The sequence below is a fragment of the Dermacentor variabilis genome, chromosome 5, assembly GCF_050947875.1.
Source record: "Dermacentor variabilis isolate Ectoservices chromosome 5, ASM5094787v1, whole genome shotgun sequence".
NCBI lineage: Eukaryota > Metazoa > Arthropoda > Arachnida > Ixodida > Ixodidae > Dermacentor > Dermacentor variabilis.
Window position 1 is genome coordinate 147829409 of NC_134572.1, and position 20784 is coordinate 147850192.

A 20784-nucleotide genomic window follows, 5' to 3' on the forward strand; every position below is an offset into this window, starting at 1 on the left:
TTTACTTCTGTTTTTCTTTTTCTTCCTCGCCATTTTTCAACTCAGCTCGGCTGGCTCGGCGCTTTAGCTCGTCGTAGCGAACGTTGTACACTGTGTTTCCTGCTCTATGCGCTAGCGCTATGCCATGCTGTTGCCCATGTAACTGCAGCAAGAAGCCTGAAGATAGTTATGCCATTTATATATTACCACAAGTGAAGCACGACGGCTTGCGTGTCATTAGAGTATGTTAAGACGAATTAGTATGAAATAAGGTAAATTAGGATAGATGGACGAGTATTAAGACCGATTAGTGTGGACTAAGGTACATTGGGGTGCATGAACAAGGATTAGAGAGGATTAAGGTGGAGGAAAGAGGATTAAGGTCGATTAGGGTAGATTAAGACGAATTAAGGTTGATAAAGGTGGATTGAGACCGATTAGGGTGGATTACGGTAAATTAAGGCGGATTAGGATTGGTGGGAGTGGGTTAGAGTGTTTTAAGGTGGATTAGGGTGTATTAAGCAAGATTAAGGTGGATTAAGGTACATGAATGAGAATTAAGGCTTATGAAAGAAGATTAAGGTGGATGAAGCAGCATTATGTGAGTTAGGGTGGATTAAGGTGAATTAGGGTTGATTAAGCAGTATTAAGACCCATTAGGGTGGTTTAAGGTGGATTAGGGTGTAATAAAGATGGTTAACGTGAATGAACAAGGATTAGGCTGTATTAAATGGATCGAGGAGGATTAAGGTTGTAAAGCCAACTGTAATAAACCTTAATCCATACCAATTCTTCGCCCACATTAATCGGCCTGAATCCTCCCAAATGTACCTTAATCCACCTTAATCCGCCTTCATCGACCTTAATTCACCGTAATACTCCTTCATTCACTTTAATACACCCTAATCCACGATAATCCTCCTTAATCCACCTTAGTCCACCCGAATCCACCTTCTTCGACTTTTATCCACGCTAATCCTCGATGGATCTTATACCTCCTTAATCCATCCTAATCCTTCATTCACTTTAATACACCTCACTCCACCATAATGCTGCCACATACACCTTATTCCACCTTCATCCACCCTAATCCACCTTCATCGACTAACTTAATACTCCTTAATCAGCCATAATACATCTTAATTCATCTTATCCAATCACTAATCGATCATTACTTTGCTAATCAGTAATCATCTCTTATACACTGCTGCACTTCCTGCGGCCTTCCTGCGGTCACATGATATTTTCTGCAGCTCACAACGCCACCTTGAAACAGACATCTAAGGCTTTCGCTTAATAAGCCCCACAAAAAGGGATGTGTCACAAGCAATACTAGATCAGACGCACAAAGTAAAACATCTCATCATGCAGCAGAAAAGCCATCTGGAGTATCGAACTCGCCTCAAAGCTCATTTTACATCAGTATGCCCCGTCCATACGGCTTTAAGAAAAAAAACCTGCCTCCTCATAAACGTTGCCTTCAGGATTATCAATACGCTTACCAGATGGCATCTATTTATGCCTAAGGAATAGATGCTTCTTTTTCTATACTTTGTTTCATTTTATTTTTGAATGCCGGTCGATCGTTGCGCGCGCATAGCGGCCGCAGTGTCGGCTTTCATTCTACTATGTTACTGTACGGTTGACATTGGAGAACAAATATTTTTCTTGCTCTTAAAGCAGCATGTATCTCTCATGTGTATTTTTTCGCATGTGGCTTTCCATTAGTAGGTCTTCCGAAACACAGACGGAGAAGCATACCTAAACTTCCGGCTTGCCGCTTCAAACAACTAAAACGTATCTGCCCCATCCGGCGCCCTGTACTCAAATTTCCGGGAAGTATTCTTACAGAAAAAGAGCAGAAAACTGCAGTGCACCTCCAATATTCCATTCATACTTCCGTCTTCCTTGCGTAACAGAATGCGGAGTAGTTGATAAGTGTTATTTTACTGCGCTCAGACCTCGGGCGGCGGAAATAGTTTCAGGCAGCCATTATATATGCTAATATTTGGTCCGAGAGCCATGTGAATTTTGTGTCCAGTCCATGCTTAACAAAAAATATGGAAAGAAAGAAAGCGGCACCATAATTAGTGGCTACATAGTGGATATGATGTTGTGCAGCTAAACTCGAGCTCACGGGGTCAAACCAGGTCGCTGAATTTGATGGGAACCAAATGGAAAAACGCTGGTGTACTTCTACTTAGGCGAACGTTAAAGAACCCACGGTGGTGAGAACTGTACACACTACCTCATAATCACATCGCCAGACTTAGAACGCCAGAATTAGTTTAATTAAACAAAAATAAAACGAAAAGGTAGCTGCGTGCTTCAGCTCTCTTCTAGGATTGTAAACGAAAAAAAGTCTCGAGTCTGATTCTTGAGAAAACATGTTGCGCTTATCTTATATTCCGTACATAAATGTAATGCCATTCCCAACTGTACGTCTCCTAAACTAAGCAGCTTCTGCATAATAAAGGACTGTTTCCAGTTATCTGCTGGACTATCATCAGGACAACATTGAAGCAATTAAAGGAATGGCACGCCTGATATACCCGTAGAGAGATTTGTAGATCTGCTGTGTTTGTTGCACAAGATAATTGTGGTACCACATTGGGCACCCAGGTTTAATGGGTTGCAGACATGGTGAGACTGAAAAAAAATATTTTGCTTGCCTGAATAAAGTTAGCAGATTTATAGGCTGCTCGAAAACAGGGCGTTTATATTGAAGGATAGCTATAAACTTGCTTAGCACAACGAATTAGCACCCACTCTTTAATTCTCTCAGGAACTGGTGCGCCTCTGCACAACAGCCAAGGCTCTTCATCAACACAATAAATTGGAATGAGAGCCCCCCCTTGCAACGGCCCCTCACCTTCGAGACTTCAAAAGGGCTGTTATGCATTGCATTCGAAGGGAAACGGCTTTTCCATCATTTTTAACTGTGAATTCCGAAATCAAATGCAATCTGAACAGCAAGTACCGTTCGATTAGAGTATATCACTTTGCTTCATTTCGCCTGATGGTACGTTGAAGATGATCGCCAGACAAGCCACGCAAATTACATTGGTAAATATTTCCCGATCTGTCCGATTCAGTCTGACTACTTCTTCATCATCATCATCATCATCATCATCATCATCAGCATCAGCATCATCATCAGCCTGCCTACGCCTACTGCAGGGCAAAGACCTCTTCCATACTTCTCCAACTACCCCGGTCATGCGCTAATTATGGCCATGTTGTCTCCGCAAACTTTTTAATTTCATCCGTCCAGCTAACTTTCTGCTGCCCCCTGCTACGCTTCCCTTCTTTTGTAATACAGTACGTAACCCTCAATGACCACCGGTTATCTCCTTTCCTCACTACATGCCCTGCCCATGCCCATTTATCTTTCTTGATTTCAAATAAGATGTCATTAACTCACATTTGTTCCTTCACCCAATCTGCTCTCTTCCTAACCTGCGGTGGTTGCTCAGTGGCTATGGTGTTGGGCTGCTGAGCACGAGGTCGCGGGATCGAATCCCGGCCACGGCGGCTGCATTTCGATGGGGGCGAAATGCGAAAACACCCGTGTGCTTAGATTTAGGTGCACGTTAAAGAACCCCAGGTGGTCAAAATTTCCGGAGTCCTCCTCTACGGCGTGCCTCATAATCAGAAAGTGATTTTGGCACGTAAAACCCCAAATATTATTATTATTATGCTCTCTTCTTATCCCACCCTTAACGTTACACCCATCATTCTTCTTTCTATAGCTCGTTGCGTCGTCCTAAATTTCAGTTGAACACTTTCCGAAGCCTCCAGGTTTCTGCCCCGTAGGTGAGTACTGGTAAGACACAACTCTTATACACTTTCCTCTTGAGGGATAATGGTAAACTGCTGCTCATGATCTGAGAATGCCTGATAAACGCACCCCAGCCCATTCTTATTCTTCTGATTATTTCAGTCTCATGATCCGGATCCGTCGTCACTACCTGCCCTAAATAGATGTATTCCCTTACCACTTCCAATGCCTCGCACCCCATCGTAAACTGTTGTTCTCTTCCGAGACTGTTAAACATTACTTTAGTTTTCTGCAGATTAAAATTGACCCACCCTTCTACTTTCCCTGTGCAGGTCAAGGAGCATATGCCTTGAAATTGGTCTCCTGAGTCACTGAGCCACAGACCATGCCGCGTGAAGGCAGCCGAGCGGCGACAGATCATTAACGAGCAGGTGGACGATATGCTGCACCGTGACGTCATTCGCCTTTACCACAGTCCTTAGGCGTCTCCTGTAGTAATATTACGCAAGAAGGACGGGTGAATACGCTTTTGTGTGGATTACCGTCCACTCAACAAGATCACTCGTAAATATGTCTATCCGCTGCCTCAGATAGATGACGCCCTCGTCTCCTTACAAGACGCGGAGTACTTCTCATTCTTGGATCTTCGCTCCGGCTATTGGCAAGTGCCGATGGCAGAAGATGACTGGGAGAAGACAGCTTTCTTCAAGCCCGATGGCGTGTACGAATTTACCGTAATGCCATTCGGGCTCTGCAACGCGCCCACTACTTTCGAGCGTATGATGGACACCATCCTTCGTAACTACAAGTGGAAAACATGCCTGTGCTACCTTGCGATATCGTGGTATTTATTAACCAGGAATCCAACTCCTAGTTCTCGTCTCTCCGCTAAGCCCCGGTAGCACAAGACATGCCCGCTTTTTAGCACTGTATATACTCCATTCGTCCTCCTAACCTCAGTGAGCCATATTATATCCCATTTAATTCCCGCTAATTCCTATAATATCACTACTATACTCACTTCACTAGATAACGTTCTAGTGTAAAATGTTGCCAGGTTCAGATTCAATGGTGGCCTGTTTGGATCTAGAGATTCTCAGCACCCTCTGTCGCGTCACAGGTCTAACCGCCGCCGTGGTCAGTTGCTTCGCAGCTGCTAGGGACTGAGGGCCAGGGTTTGATTGTTGTATTCATATAGGATGTTATGGCCAAGTACTGCACCGGGATGGCCAATTCTGCTCTGGTGAGGGCGTGCGTTACCGGTTCTGGTCACCGGGATCAGGCCCCATCTAGGTCTGTTGATGCAAGTTTGTCAACACGCGGATTGTTTTTTTTAATTCGGTGGGAAATTGGGCGGCACCGGGATTCGAACCACGGTCCTCTTCCACGTGAAACAGATGCTCTACCTGTACTCCATCACTGCGTTCCTCTTAGGCATCCCTCTGACTACTTAGGCAGTGTCATTTCGCTAACACTGTTTTTCACGTTATCGCACAGTGACTGTCTTGATTGCTTTCCTCGGAAAGTCGACTGGTTCACATGGGGCTGGTGCAGCTTTGAAAAGGAGCATGCTTATTGCGGTCAGGAGTTTTCACTTCTTTAGTCAGTGCATTTAGACTATTTAATAATTTTTCTCTTGCATACATGTCGGGGATATATATATATATATATATATATATATATATATATATATATATACCTTCGTGTTTACCTAGAAGTGCATTAGTCATCTGCGCGTCTTCGCGCCACGCAGTTAATGAACTTCGTTTATTTCACTATAATTTGGTTATCTTTGATCATATCTCTTGATCAATATTCCACTAACAAGAAGCACTAGTAAACCGACACGATTTCAATAATGTTTTCTAACGTAGCTTCATGTTGCACATAGGCGGCTTCTTTGAAAAAATTACGTGTTCCGTTTAGAAAACAGTGCCAAAAATACCAGTGCCGGCCGACAAGAGTCGCTGGCGCACCAGAGCAAGTTAGAGCAAAAAAAAAAATTTGCTATGGGGGCTTTCTGAGATAAAGACTGGGCGTCCGCCAGCGTCCGCTCAGCAAACGCCCGCTCGCTAGCAGACGGCGCCCTTGACAACAACACCACCAATTAAAACAGCATCTTGTAGAACCCATGCTAACATATCATAAGAAGCCAACAAACACTGACACTGTCCCGTGCACTGGGGGTACATTAAAGAAACCCAGCTAGTCGAAATTAATCCGGAGTCCCCCATAACGGCGTGCGCATTATAATCAGGTGGTGGTTTTGGGACGTAAAACCCACGAATCAATTTTTTCTCTGTCTTGTGTAGCTTGAGTGTTTCACTTAAAGCAACATTACTTCCTTGCGAAAACTTACAACGCATAAAAATACAGAAGCACGTAGTATACAGATATTAAGTTAGCACTTCAATAAAAGTGTTACTGGTGCTAATGAGGGAGGGGGATAATTATTTTCGGAACCTCTGTTCAGTTGTCCCATCAAAGTTTCTTCTTGTTATCAAATCCCAACCACTTGCACTGTAACAAAGAAATAAAAGACTACTTCATGTTCTGGTACGTTGTTCAAGTCATCGATACTGCCCACGTGTGAAAACGTTGCTCATGGCTGCCACAAACCGTGCATGAGCTATAAACATCTCTAAAAAGCACGGAGCAGAAGCGACCCTGTTGCTAGGCATTGCTGGCCCCGGACAGTTGGAATCTCTCACGTGCAGGCCGAACAAAAGTATCCTGCTGGTACGTAAATGAACCTACGAAACCACTTACACATAGTTTAGCGCAGGAAAAACCTTAAACTGAGGTAATTACGCGCGTGTTTGACCACACCATGCGCATGCGTCGTGCTTCAGCAACACGAACACTCAACGTGCGGGAGCTTTCCGCCTTAAATAATTGTTCTCTTTCTGTTTTTCTGGGCAATTCCGACGCGACGTTGGAATTGTTACCCACTGACGAAGCAAAATCTCGCCTCGAAAACTGCTCCGCAGGGCTCGTATAAACATTTCCGTGGATTTCGTCCGGTAGCGCGTTAGCCGTCGTCAGCTACGGCAGGGCCAGCGTAGGCGGCGCCACTGTCGAGCCAACGCCGAGCGCGGGACTGGAGCGGAGGAGGAGGGAAGTGGTTGGCGCTAGTTGGCGCTGCTCTAAGCTATTGAGGGGTTTTACGGCATCGCGGCCCCACGTAAGAGGCCGTGGCTCCACCACAAAGTTCGCCTTCGTGCATAACGTTCGCAGTAAGTAGTAGTAAAAGATAAATACCGCAGAAAGTCGATGGCAAAACGGGCCGCGCTAGCTCAATTGGCAAGAGCATCGCACGCGTAATGCGAAGAAGTGAGATCGTTGCCACGAAACATTACGGTTAGATACACTCCGATTGCCGGGAAGCGTGAGGAAGCAGTCACAGATCTTTGACTGCTGTCGCGTTGCATTCTTCAAGGCGAAGCTTAAGCGCCCTCCAAATTTTTCGTTTATTGAGTGTTCTGATGATATCCCATTGAAAGTAAATATCGTACCTCGCAGTGGACGCATGAATTTTAGTGCGAAATTATGTATTCGTGCGTTAATATCTTCAATGAAATTTTCATGTAGAGCGCCTAAATGGCAAGAGAAGCCACAAACTCAGCATGTCTACTTACCACGAAGAATTTGTCACTCATTATTCGAATACCCATTGAATAAATGTCTCCTGCCTTTATTTCTGAGCTCAGTGCCTTATTCTGTTCTGGATCATAACCCTTTTGGAGGGTGCGTATGAATTTACCATTGAGATCAATTTCAGTCTTGCAGTAGTACGCAGAGCTATATATAGCGTGCACGGCTACACCCCTAGAAAGGAAAAATGCAGTAAGAGTGAAAAACTTGTGCAGTGTAAAACTCTTTACAAGTGTTATACAATACATTTATCACGTGTTATCTTGCCTCTTAATAGGAATAAGACGCTTGGCTTTCACTTTAGTCAAACTGTTCGAAGGTACAACTTTGCGCGCTACTCACATTGTATATTTAATTTTTGACTTCTAACGTTTGTGCCCGTTCTAACGTATCTACTAATGCATTTAATCAACATCATTGCTCATACAAGGGGAGAGCCCATCTCACCGAGATATAGCATGTCCACTATCCTCTTAGCGCGGAAGTTTACTGTCCAGTGATAGCTACAAAGGAGTGACATTAGCCAGATGCTACCATCAGAAACATGTTGCGCCACCCTTTCGTTCCAATTACAAATAATTGGTACGGCATAACACAAATACGTGTATTTCTTTATACAACGAGAAACCAAGAGCGTATTGATTAGTCGCCAGTTTGATTTCCTGCAACGGCAGCCGCAGTTAGACTGGGAGAGAAAGAAAAATTACGCTAAACCCAACCGCCATGGGAATCGTTGTAAGCGAAGCTTTCTGTGCAGTTTGCTTTGATTGACGAAGACAAGTGGTGGCGTTGGCGTCGAATGTTCCATTTCTGAAATGTTTAGTCTAACACGATGGTGGTGAAGTGATGCTAAGCGTTACCTTTCGTGCACCACTGCTGTTTGTCTGCGTAGTTCACACAATACATCGGAGGAGGTGTCTGCTTGAGGCGTGGTTGTGCGCCATATTTCATAACCTCTAAGAGGGTTGAGAATACTAATTGCCTCACATGGCACAACGCATTGCGTCAGAAGTATTATACATAATTGGATTATGGGGCAGTATGTGCCTAAACCACAATCGGATTAGGAGGCACGTTGTATTGGCGGAGACCGTATTAATTTTGAAACCGTGGTGCTCTTTAACGTGCCCCTAAATCTAAGTGCCGGACGGTGTTTTTATTTCACTGCAGCCGAAATGGAGCTGCTGCAGTCGGGATCAAACTCACGGCCTCGAGCAATGCCAAACCCGCTACGCTATTGCGGCCGGCACAGAAGTGTTCATATGACGTGGGACCGCTTCCGTAGTGTCGCCTAGAACCTAGGGCGCGCGTTAATGCGGCTCTGCTTCTGCACGCCCTGCTTAAGTTGTCTGCTTCACAAATTTTCATTCTCTTTAGTTTACAGAACTAGCAGAAATGTTCCGCACTATTCCTCAAAAATAAATTATTTTCGTTTGCCCACAACCGGCTGTCGGGTGTTTAGCAGCACTATTTCCTTGCCTTCTCACGTCGTTTCCCATCACCCCGCCTTCCTTGTATTGGGATAGTGAGCGAATAGTAATTGATAAGGATCGATAGTGGCCGTGCTATTCACTCATTTCGTGACTACATTGATTCAAATCATTCGGTGCCTCCTCTCGATCATTCTGTTGTGCTTCCCTCTGGAATTGCACGCCAGAGAATGTTAAGTATTGCAATTTCTAAAATGCTTTTGCGTGGTCACAGATAATTACAGCTGTCAAGAAGCTAATGTGACGACGCGAAGGGAGTTTCAGAGGGCATTGTGAAGATTCTACGCCACTCAAAGGTCTAAACGAGTTTCTCGCGTCTCCTTTCATCTCTGCCACGCTCCTGTCCTATAAACACACGCTATAAATCACCCGCCTGCGTGAGGTGCCAGACAACAGCAGTAGCATCCGCAGCGCGAAAGTGAAAGAAAGAGGTAACAAAAGCTTCCATTTAAAAAAAGATGTCACAGCTTCAACCGAAAGGTGAAGCATCGATTGTAGTATCAAATTATTAGGCAGCTTACGAGGTAAGGATAGCACTTTCATCGGCCGTAAGAATTTTTAAAAATGGGCTTACTAACTAAATAAACATGCATGGTGTCCAGCGCACACCGGCAAACATGAGCACATCTCACTCGATGACCGCGGAAGAACAACGGCGTGAGGAAGAGGGCCGCATCAGCTGGGAACTTGGATTCTTGCTACCTCTTGCTTCAGTGCGAAATAAGTGTGCGAGCATAGAGTTCGCACGAAGCCATCAGACCTCGCCGGGCCAAGATTTCTGCCCCCCGGAAGATTTCTTTCAACATCCTCACGTTGTAGTGACGGCGAAGAGCGAAATGTAAGTCGCAAAAAACAAATTTTTTTATTGGGCACACCTGTGCCTACAAAAGCAAGTGACACTAGAAGAACCACGACCGCGGAGAGCACAGTCGGCGATCGTCGAAATCTCATTTGCGGGGTCAAGCGCGCAAGCTTTTCTACGGGATGTCCCAGCTAACTTTAGCCAGAGCATAAAATTATGCGAATGCGACGTAGCTGTAGAGAACCATTGTTGTTTGCCATGGCTTGGAGATACTGAAATTATTTTTTTTTCATTCTGCTTCATCAGATAATGAGTCTTACATATTTATTTAACTTCTCAAATAATGTAGTTAGACGAAAAGTGTCAATGAGAAAATTGTACAGCAACATGAAAAACTCGCGATACAGCCTTCTGTTGCTCAATAGTTGCAACATAAATGTCTTTTTCCTAACGTGAAAGGAACCAGCGAAGATATTTTACCACATTTTACAAATGTTTTTCTATCGATTTTTGAGAAAAACAAAGAACGAAAGAAAGTATCGATGCCCCCTCTGTAACAGCATCAACCCAATGCTACATACACTAGACCAAATACTACTAAAGCCCATGAAGCCTGCATGTAGATAATCTGCAGATAATGCCAATTAAGTATGGTGTAGATATTGCTGCCCCATTGCTGGTATAAATACACAACTTATGCCTCGATACAGGAGTCTTTCCGCATAAAATAAATTCAACGATCATTCTTTACTTTGTGGTGGGTCATCCTACTCTAGTGGTTCAACTGCCACCTGAAAGATTTCTAAACCACGAGACTTCCAATTCTATCTTCCTATCACCCTGCACTGAAACGGAAGTGTATTCCGTTCTTAAGGCTTTAAAGAAAGATACTGCAGCAGGGACTGATGACATAAAAGCAGGACCAATCATATCTGTTGCTGATGTTGTCTCGGCTCCATTATGCCATATCTGTAACAGTGCTTTCGTGAATGGTATTTTCCCCGATTCTATGAAAATTGCCAAAGTGATTGTATTGCATAAGGGAGGCTCTGTCGCTGATTTAAATAATTATAGACCGATATCCATACTACCTCTTTTCTCAAAAGTGTTGGAACGACTCGTAAAGTGGAGACTAACTAAATTTCTAGATAAAAACCACGCCCTTGTGGACCAACAGTTTGGCTTCCGTGAACACAGATCTACTGAAATGGCACTTGTTAAGATCAAAGAAAAACTCCTTAGTAACATCGAGAACAAACTATATACGGTTGGTCTTTTCCTGGATATTAGAAAAGCTTTCGACTCCATTGAACACACTATCCTATTTAATAAACTGTCATACTACGGAGTTCGCGGAGTGGCCCTGAAACTGATTCAAGATTACTTCACTACCAGACAGCAATACACGTGTTATAATGGGTTTTGTTCACACAAGAAAGAAATTGCACTCGGTGTCCCTCAAGGGTCAATTTTGGGTCCCCTGTTCTTTATTCTATACGTAAACGATATTGTAAACATACCGCTTACTCCAGACATAGTCTTGTATGCTGACGACACAAGTTTGTTTTTCTCAGGTGACAGTCTACGAGTGCTAGAAATTACAGCTAATAATTGGTTAGATCAACTTTTAGTTTGGTTATCAGCAAACCACCTGCAGTTAAACGTCAATAAAACAAAATATGTGGTTTTTAAGCCTAGAAATAGGCCTGATTACTGTGCTTTTTGTGTAAAGTTCAATAGTTGTGTAATCCAGCGGACTTCAGCTTTTAAATTTTTAGGTGTGCGTTTTGATGAGAACCTGAGTTTTACACCTCATGTAACGAAGATTCATTCTAGCATTTGTAGGTCAATAGGCATATTGTGTAAAATTAGATACCTTGTTCCTACTTGGTTGAAACGCCCTCTGTATTATGCTTCAATTCAGTCTCATCTTAGTTATTGCCTGTTGGTATGGGGGACTACATTCCAATCAAACTTGGATCGATTGACATGTCTCTAAAAACAAGCAGTTCGCTGTGTTGAGAACCTTGGACCCCGCGATCACACGGCACCTTTTTTCACAAAGCATGCACTTTTAAAAATTAATCAACTGTACGAACTTAAGCTCGTTATATACATACGAGGCGAACTCGTGAAAAATTCACTCATTCTTTATCAAAACCACCTCTCAAGCTACACCCAATACAATTTCAGGCATGACCATATTAGAGTTCCATTTTGCAGGACGAACTACGGTAGAAAACAACTAGCATACTTAATCCCATCCTTCATAAATGCACATCCTAACACCATCACTATAGCGCAGAACTTCAGATCATTAAACTGCTTTAAAAGTGCCATGAAAAAATATTTGCTTTCCCTTTCTGATTGACATTGTGCTAATTGGTTTTTGTGTGTTTTACGTACAATTATTTTAAGTGCGTTTCATTTTGTGCTTGTAAATATATAAAGTTTTTTTCGTGTTCATATTACTCTGTTGATCCTAAACTATCTCTACTTGGAAAGTTGTATAGTGATTGTTGAATTTAATGCACGTATGTTTGCAATGTATGCTATGTATGTCTAATCCACGCTATTGATATGTGTGTATACTATCTGTATGTTATATGCTACCGCACTGTTGAGCAATGTATGGGTGACAGGGCCTTAGTCAGGCAGACAATGTACTGCCTTTAGCCTTGCCATCCAAGACCTTCACTGTGTCTAAATCAATGCTGAATAAATAAATAAAAATAAAATAAAATAAAAAAAATGCGAGTCGCTAAAGCAATCCCGTTATTCAAGCGTGGGGACATGATGACGAATTACAGGCGCACATCCGTTTTGCCAGTCTTCTCAAAAGGCCTGGAAAAGGTTATATTTAAACGTCTTTCTACATTTCTGGAAAATAAAAACCTCTTAACTGCCTGTCAGTACGCCTTCCGTAAAAACCGGTCAACACAAATTGCCTTGTTGGATAAAAAAGAATTTATTCTCAAAAACATCGAAGAGCGCTTGCTCACACTTGTAGTGTTAATAGATTTTACGAAAGCTTTCGACTGTATTAATCATGAACATCTACTCAATAAATTGTTTAACTATGGAATTCGTGTCGTCGCCCTTGACTTAATTAGATCATATGTAAAACTCCAGAGTTCAGTTTACACACGTATAAAACCTGTCCTCTCAGTCAAGGAACACATGGATAGGAGGGTCGCAAGGGAGCCTACTTGGCCCTCTCCTTTTCAATATCTACGTTAATGATATTGTAAATATTGACGATGACCCCAAATACATCATCTATGCTGATGACACTACACTACTGTTTTCGTCTCATCTTACCTCACACTTGTTAAGGACTGCTAATGCAGTACTAGACAAACTACATCGTGGTCCGTTAAAAATGGTCTCATAATTAACATTACCAAAACTAAAGCCATATTATTCCAAGCCAAGAACAAAAACGCTACGCTGCCTGCTGACATCACACTTAATTCGGAGAAAATTGAACTAGTGAGCTCAGTTAAGAGCCTAGGGATCATTTTCGACCACGATATGTCGTGGAATAGCCGCATATTATCACTTGTCCCTGAACTTTCACAGATAGTTAGACTGGTTCTCTCACTTAGGTACCTTCCACGCCATGTAAAAATGCTTATATATAACTCTCTTTTCATCATTCATCTGAATTATTGCTGCCTTGTCTGGGGTACCATATCTGTCACAAATATAGGTAGATTATTCATAATTCAGAAGAAAATTCTCCGTGTGATATGTGATGTACTATGGGACTCCCCAAGTGAACCTCTTTTCCAAGAACTGAAAATACACAAAGCGCATAATTTATACACTTACAGGTTTGTCCATGCATTAGTTAGAGAGTGTAAATCGAATAATTGTTGTATCCGTTCTATAGCTAACCTTAAACCGAACATATGCCATGATGAAACACGATCTCCAGAATGTTGCTACCTAATGCACCCGTGCACTAATTATGGAAAGCAAATTATTGCTTGTACGCTGCCTGTCCTGCTTAACACACTGATCGCAGATGATATCGATGTTTTACAGTCTTTGTTAACTAGTCTGTATAATTATTATTGCTGCTAGAGCTGGTTTTATGCTTAATACTTCGTACTTATAGGTCACATTATTACTTTTGCAACATCATCTGCTGTTAGTATGCATGACTGATCTGAGTGTCGTATTTTCTTTCTCTATAACGCTGATTTCTTAATATACAAGCTAAGTAACTTGCTTTGGTTTATAAATTTTTGTGTTTGTTTCTTTTGCATTATTTTATTCGTGTTATTCTGCTTTATTGTTATCATTTCCACATGCACTGTTGTTCCCCCTGCTGCTGCCATAAAATGGGTTTTAGGACTTAGTCAAGCTGCTCACGCAGCTTTTTTCCTCAAGACCTGTCCATATTCGAATGTATGATGTATATGGGAAATAAAGCACTTACTTACTTACTTACTTACTTACTTACTTACTTACTTACTTACTTGTGGAGCGTGGTTGCTAAGATGATGTAAAGCTGCAGTATGCTTGTGGTTTTGCCGCGTACGCAGCCCAAGGGCTCAGAATATTGGAACGCGAGGGAAAGGCGCACTGTGGGGCTGCCAGGTCAATGGATAGAGAGTGAGGTTCTGACGGGTGGTGCCGATGAGCAGGCTCGAGTATGAGGAGTTCGGATTTAGGCGAAGAGCAGGAAAGACCGCGTGATTCAATGTATGCCATCCATGTATCCATGGATGCTCGTAGGGTTGCTTGAATGTCGCTATCACTACTTTCTGTGGTCGAGAATGTAATGTCCACATAGAGTCTGTGATGGAAGCGCAGAATGGCAATGAGGCGTTCCAGGAGTCCGAGGAGTGCGACATCGAAATGTATGGGCGAGTGTATGCTGGACCCTTGCAGTGTAACCTTACTCCCTAGCGATATCACGTCCGATTTGAGGCCCTAGATGGTTGGAATGGCTGTACGCCTAGGTAGGCAATCTACCACATATCGGTACATGTTGTAGCCGACGTGCAAATGTGACGGCGCCTCCAATATGGCGCTGTTTGACGTTGTTGTCGAAAGCTTTTGCAAGATCCCAACCAAGGATGGCTTCTGTGTCGAGTTGAGGACCTTGATAAGGACCTATGATTTGGTGATATATCTGAAGCATAATGTCTTGCGTGGATAGTTGTGGGCAGAAGACAAATCATCTGGGGTAGTTACGCTTGTCTAAGTATGCAGTAAGCCTTTGAGGACTAGTGTGTTCCATGACTTTCACCCGACGTGGCGTGAGGGCGATGGGGCGCATATTGTCTAAATGCAGGGGTTTCCTCGGTTTAGAAATTAGTACAATTTCGGCATACTTCTAGGATGACGTTAAAGAACCGGATTCCCATACCACATTCACGTGATGCAGGAGGGTCGCGAAGGAGGCGTCATCCGTGGAGGCGTAGTTGGGGATTAAGGTGTGAACCACTGCCTGCAGCTCCGAAAAGGTAACGGGGGCATTCATCTCAACGTGTTCTGGCCTGTGTAGGGCAGTTGCTGTTGAAATGGTTGAGTACCAATGTACTTGACGGTTAAGTCCCGCAATAATTGATTATCGGAGCCCGGGGCCAGATGTAGTAGTTTCGGTTGATTCTGCAATTGTGTACTTTTACAGGTGCGATCGTCGAGGAGATTTTGGGGGGTATTCCAGGTATTATGGAGGGTAGGATGCCATCGCATACCGTCGCATACAGCATGTCATTGCTGATTGGTGAGCTGATGCACATAGTGCTCGATATGCCGCTTGAGTACCGCGATGCGTTTGCAGAGCTGACGGTTCAGTTTCCTATTCTGGTATCGCCTTTGAACTCCATCGAGGGCCTCTTACACATGCAGGAGATGGTTTTCGAGTTGGTCTAGGCCAGCCTCTTCAGAGACACTATTGGTCGCTTTCTGGACGTCCTCCAACAAACCGGCTATCCAGACTTCAATAGTGGGATGAGGGCCGTCCGGAAGGGTGCGCTGTGTGCGCCATTTCCATATGGCATCCCAGTCCGTGAGTCCAAGCGGCCGTCCAACCCGTCTATTTGGACCGGCTGTGATCTAAATCTAGAGGCAAAGTGGTCACTGCCGAGAGTATGTCCGGTATCCTACCAATCTGCCGCAGGAATACGCTTGGTGAGGGTTAGCCGGCGTGGTATCTCTGGACGTGCTGTTGACAGTGTGCGTGTGGTGGGCAGGATCAGTGAGGGGGGCGTATCAGATTTGCTTGAGGTCTGCGCAGAGCTGGCGGCCTTTGCGTCTCTCGCAGGGGTATCTCCGAACCGGGCATTAAAGTCTCCCTCGAAAACGAGAGGGGAGTGGTCAAAAATATCCACTGCCTGCAGAAGGCGGTAGAAGCGGTGTGATTGGGACTGCTGTACATAACGAGGATATATAGGCTGGAGGAGTTCTTGCGCTGAGGCGGGATAATTTTGAGGAAAAAATGCGGAGGGCTGTGCGGAAAGGGGTCTTGCTGTATGACCGTAATGTTGCTTCAGACGAGTGTGGTGAGAGATGGCTGATAATTGGTAGTGTGGGGCGTGGAACTGGTAGGCCGCATGACTGGTGAGTTTTGCCGTCGTCATGTGACCTTGAAGGCGGATGACATCGGGCGGAACCTGTGACAAAGGTATCGGTAGATGCTGTCTTAGGACTCCTCGTTTAAGTGTGTATCCGCGGCCGTTCCTCTGCCAAATGCCGTACATAGCATATTGAGAGGCGAAGGTATCGTCCATGAGTGAGTGCGATTTCTTGAATATGACTCCTTTGAACGTGTCAGACCGTTTCTCAATGTCTGTCGTACGTCGTTTGAGTTTCGTTGTAGAAGTTAGGATCTTGTGGGCGAGCTCTGAATGTTGGTGGTCATCAGCTGCTTTGAGCATTTGAGTCGCAGCGGCAATGGGCTAGGCTATGGCCCCTTGCAGATAATCTTCGACAGTTGCACGGACTGCACTTGTTGACTGGGTGGAAGTAGCGGTGTCCATGGAGCCATCGCATTCTGGAGCACGGCGCTTAGGCAAGTGAGGAGGGAGACCATTGTTAGGTATCGGGTGTACTGTTCTAGTACATTCTGAGAAGCTGCTGATAGAACGTGTTCTCGCGCCTAAGGACCGATATTTTGGAGTAAAGCGCCTTAAGTTCCTGCATGACTAGTTGCAGTGATGAATTGTCAGCCGACGAAGTCGACGGCTGGGGTGGGGGTTCGGCGAGGCGAGGGGTGTGTATGTGTAGAGACGTTAGAGGGGGAGGACATGACTGTTCAGCTTACCTGGGAGGGTTCCGTGGAAGCTTGTTCCGATGTGGTGTTGCATCTTGATGGGGTTGTGCCGGTTTCGGGAGCTGCTCCTCCAACGAGCTCTGGAAGCGAATGCAGGAACCACTTCCTGATGACGTAGACAGATCTCTGGAGCGCTGCTGAGGCGAGAAGGGAGGGGTGACTGCTTGTTCCATGGTGCGATGTAAAGTTTGTGCTTGGTACCACTGTATGAGGAGGGGAGCGGGAATGTAGCGCCAGGCACAGACCTTGACGCCAATCAGGTGACTGAGGCCACAAAGGGAACATTATGGCTGGTAGGCGTGGTCGGGTTGAGGGTCTTCTTGGTAGCATGTGACACACGGGCTGCGGCGTGGGGCCGGGCAGACGTCGGCGCGATGTTGAACTGACCCGCGGAGTGTGCAGAATTAGGCTTTGCTCTCGTGGATATAAGATTTTTAGTCGGCGCCTCGGTAGTGGTCTTAAAACGGGACTTGTCCGTCGAAAACAATGAGCACCGAGTTGGTCTTTCCCATCCCACGAGCTTGCAGTATAGAAGAGTTACGTTGGTAATTGGGCTGGTAGTGATGGCTTTATGAGTGTCGTATGGTGGGATCTTGGGGATGGCCCATTTAGTTGTGTCGTCCGGGGAGGCAGTGCAGGCTGCCGCAGGGTGTTCTTGCCTCCGGTCTGAAGGGATGTGATCGTTCCCTAGTACTCGGGATTATGTATTTTAGAGGGGCAGGTCAAGACAATCTTACATGCTGATTCGGTCCTATAGGTATCATAATGAAAACTTAGAGCGCTAAATACACAAAGGACGTAGAAGAAGAAACACACACACAGCGGGTGTAGTGTGTGTTTCTTCTCCTATATCCTTTGTCTTTTTAGCGCTCTACATTTTTATGAGAATGCATTACCAACTAGCGTACCTGTCCATCTTTTTGCACTGTATTCCTGTAGGTATCCACTGCGGTATCGGTCGGAATGAGGCCTGTAGCAGCAAGAATGGTGTCGCGGATTTACGCTTCCCCTATTATGGCGGCACTGGAGTCGACTTGCAGGCGAAGGGGGACTTTAATGTCTGTAGGTATTCTGGGCAATCTTGAAGCACGCGGGCGATGGGCGAGTCGCAGTAGGCCCTGCTGCGACTGCGTGGTAGCGACATGTGCCGGCTGAGTGGATTGGTGCTGGCGTTGCTTGTGCTAGTGGCAAAGAAGCCATTCGAATTCGGTGGGATCGTCCTGGGTGGGGGGAGGTTAAATCAATCTCTGTCCCTTTGACTTCAACGACATCGATGACGATAGGGCTAGGCTCGAACAACAAAACTGGATAACGGTCGCATCAGAGATGCACGGTCGCTAAGCGAGCCGATAGCTCATCATTAGGGTCAGCGAGGCGGCTGCATGGCCTCGTAAGAAAATCGCCGAAAAAGCTACTTGCTTTCTATCAAAAGGATGAGAGGGACCTCTACGGAGAGCTGATATCTTCGCGGAGTCGATTGCAATGGTGTTTGGGTTCTAGAAGTCAGAATTTTGCCAGGAAGATTGAAGAAAGACGGAACCCATTAGAAGTGCTCCACTGCTCGCGCCTTCGTCTGTGGACTGGTGTGAGGCTTTCCTTTACGAGGACAGAGTTTGTCCACAAAAACTAGGAAAATCTCTGCCCTAATACCCTGGGGACAAAGTCGGTCTTCCATTCTAAGAACACGACAAGGCGTCTTGTCATAACACCATCTTGACTTGCCTGGTCGCTGCTCTTCGGCAAAGTCGTCGTCACCTATTGTACCTGATAACAGTCGTCATCCTGTTCATGTTGCGGCGGCAGTTGATTACACTATAAACAGTTGCACTCCCCTTTGGGGTGTATATCTGACACACAACAATAATCGCCATGTGTCCTTGCATTTCCTTTCTGAAAAACGCTGCGCTCGATATTTTCCTGTCCAGAATGCTCTGCCAGGCTGATAACGCGTATGCCGTTCGTGACTTGAAAATACCGGACGGGGGCGTACCGTTCTGGCGTTTAAACAGAGATGCTGTTTAAGCTGGTGGTTAGGCCGGCGGACGTGTACCATAAAACCTCGCCGAGCGATCACTTCATGCCTTCTGCCTTGTGGTCCGCTGAGCACTTTGAACGGCGTGCCACGCGAATAAGGACGAAATATAGTGTTAGCGAGATTATGGCAAGGCATTCATTTTACGTGGGGGAATAACTGAATTCGGCTTCTGACTGCGAGCGGCTTGCGCTAATTGTAACGCTTTCAAGTCAGTGTTTCCTCTTAGGAATGACAGCGATGAGGCATGCACTGCTTGTGTCGATTCGATTTCGGTATCGGCGTCTTCATTGACATGGGTGAGTACTCGTGGCGACTGCAGGAACTGCCTCGACTTTAAGTTTTTCCCGCTTAAACTAGACGTCGTATTCAGTTAGAAGAGTCAGAGACGCGACAATGCTAGAGATGTTCTTGGGAAAGTATTTAGAGTAGCAATACAGACCAAGAACCATATTGACAGATGTATTTATTTATCCTTTTCTCTTGGACTGCACTTTAGAAACTGGAAATGAACGTCGAAGTTCTTTGACTGTATGAGTGGCCAAGGCCACCTGCATATTGCCGCGACGCCATCTGTGCCCAACCACGGTGACGATGAAGACGACGACCTCGTGTGTGCAAGAGAGGCGCTACAGAAGAAGCCTGGACTGAGCGCTTGCTCTAATTCTCTCAAATAAATACCGCTCTCCGCTCTTGTCTCCAGTGAGCCGTGACACTGGTGGACGTGCTGGGTATCGCATCGTCACCTAATGATAGGGAAGACTCCTGCGAGTAGCCCAGCATCCCACCCTTCGAGGCATCCTCCACGCGTCGAGACACCTGTGCACCGCGCAAGCTACCGCCTGCAAGGTCTGTGCCCGGAACTTTTCCAAGGAACTTTGTCAGCGACCTCCCCGACTCAGGAAATGGCGCTTGCAAGTCCAACACAGGTGACTGTTCAAAACGATCTAGTTCCCACTAGCTTCCACGGTGACACGTATGAAGACGCCGAAGACTGGCTGGACCAGTACGAACGCGTAGCTAAGGTCAATCAGTGGCGTCCGGACAAGAAGCTTGCCAATGTGTACTTCGCTCTTGAAGGTAGCGCAAGGACGTGGTTCCAAAATCGCGAGGCACATTTGACAACGTGGGACAAATTTTGCCGGCGGCTACTGGACACCTTGGGAAGCACCAATCGCCGAGATAATGCACAACGCCTTCTCGAGTTGCGCATTCAGAAGCCCAACGAAAGAGTTTCGATGTTTGCCGAGGGCATGTCTCATTTGTTTCGCCGCGCGGATGCCAACATGCCTGATTCGAAGAAGCTGAGCCATCTCATGCGCGGCGTCAAAGAACAGCTATTCGCTGGTCTCGTGCGTAACCCGCCTACAACAGTGGAAGAGCTCATTATGGAAGCCACAGCAATCGAACGGGCGCTACAGCAGTGTTGCCGGCAATACGAACGCCTGACTAACGATGCACCTGCAGGAGCCGCAGTAGTGACAGTCACAGACGAGACCTCGCTGCGTGAACTAATAAGAGACATTGTGCGCGAGGAGGTTGCGAAGCAAACTGCGACACCGAAGGAGTTCACTGTTTCTTCGGTCACTTAACTTGTCCGCCAAAAAATCCGACAAGCATTTGCATCACTCCCTGAACCGTATCCCGAGCCACGCTTCGAGCCACGCGCATAGAGCTACGCCGACGCCGTTCGTCGCCCGCTTTCTACCGTGCCAGTACAGCAGTACCACCAGCGGCCACCTATTGCTGCCTGGA

At 45.5% G+C, this 20784-nt stretch overlaps 1 protein-coding gene across 1 annotated transcript in view; it reads right to left on the reverse strand.

Moving 5' to 3' along the window:
- LOC142581993 (uncharacterized) overlaps positions 1 to 20784 on the reverse strand; it is a 257321-nt gene that overhangs the window by 151505 nt on the left and 85032 nt on the right. The window contains exon 4 of the mRNA XM_075691427.1: positions 7399 to 7588. Coding sequence (XP_075547542.1) covers positions 7399 to 7588 — 190 coding nt within the window. The remainder of the gene's footprint in view (positions 1 to 7398; positions 7589 to 20784) is intronic.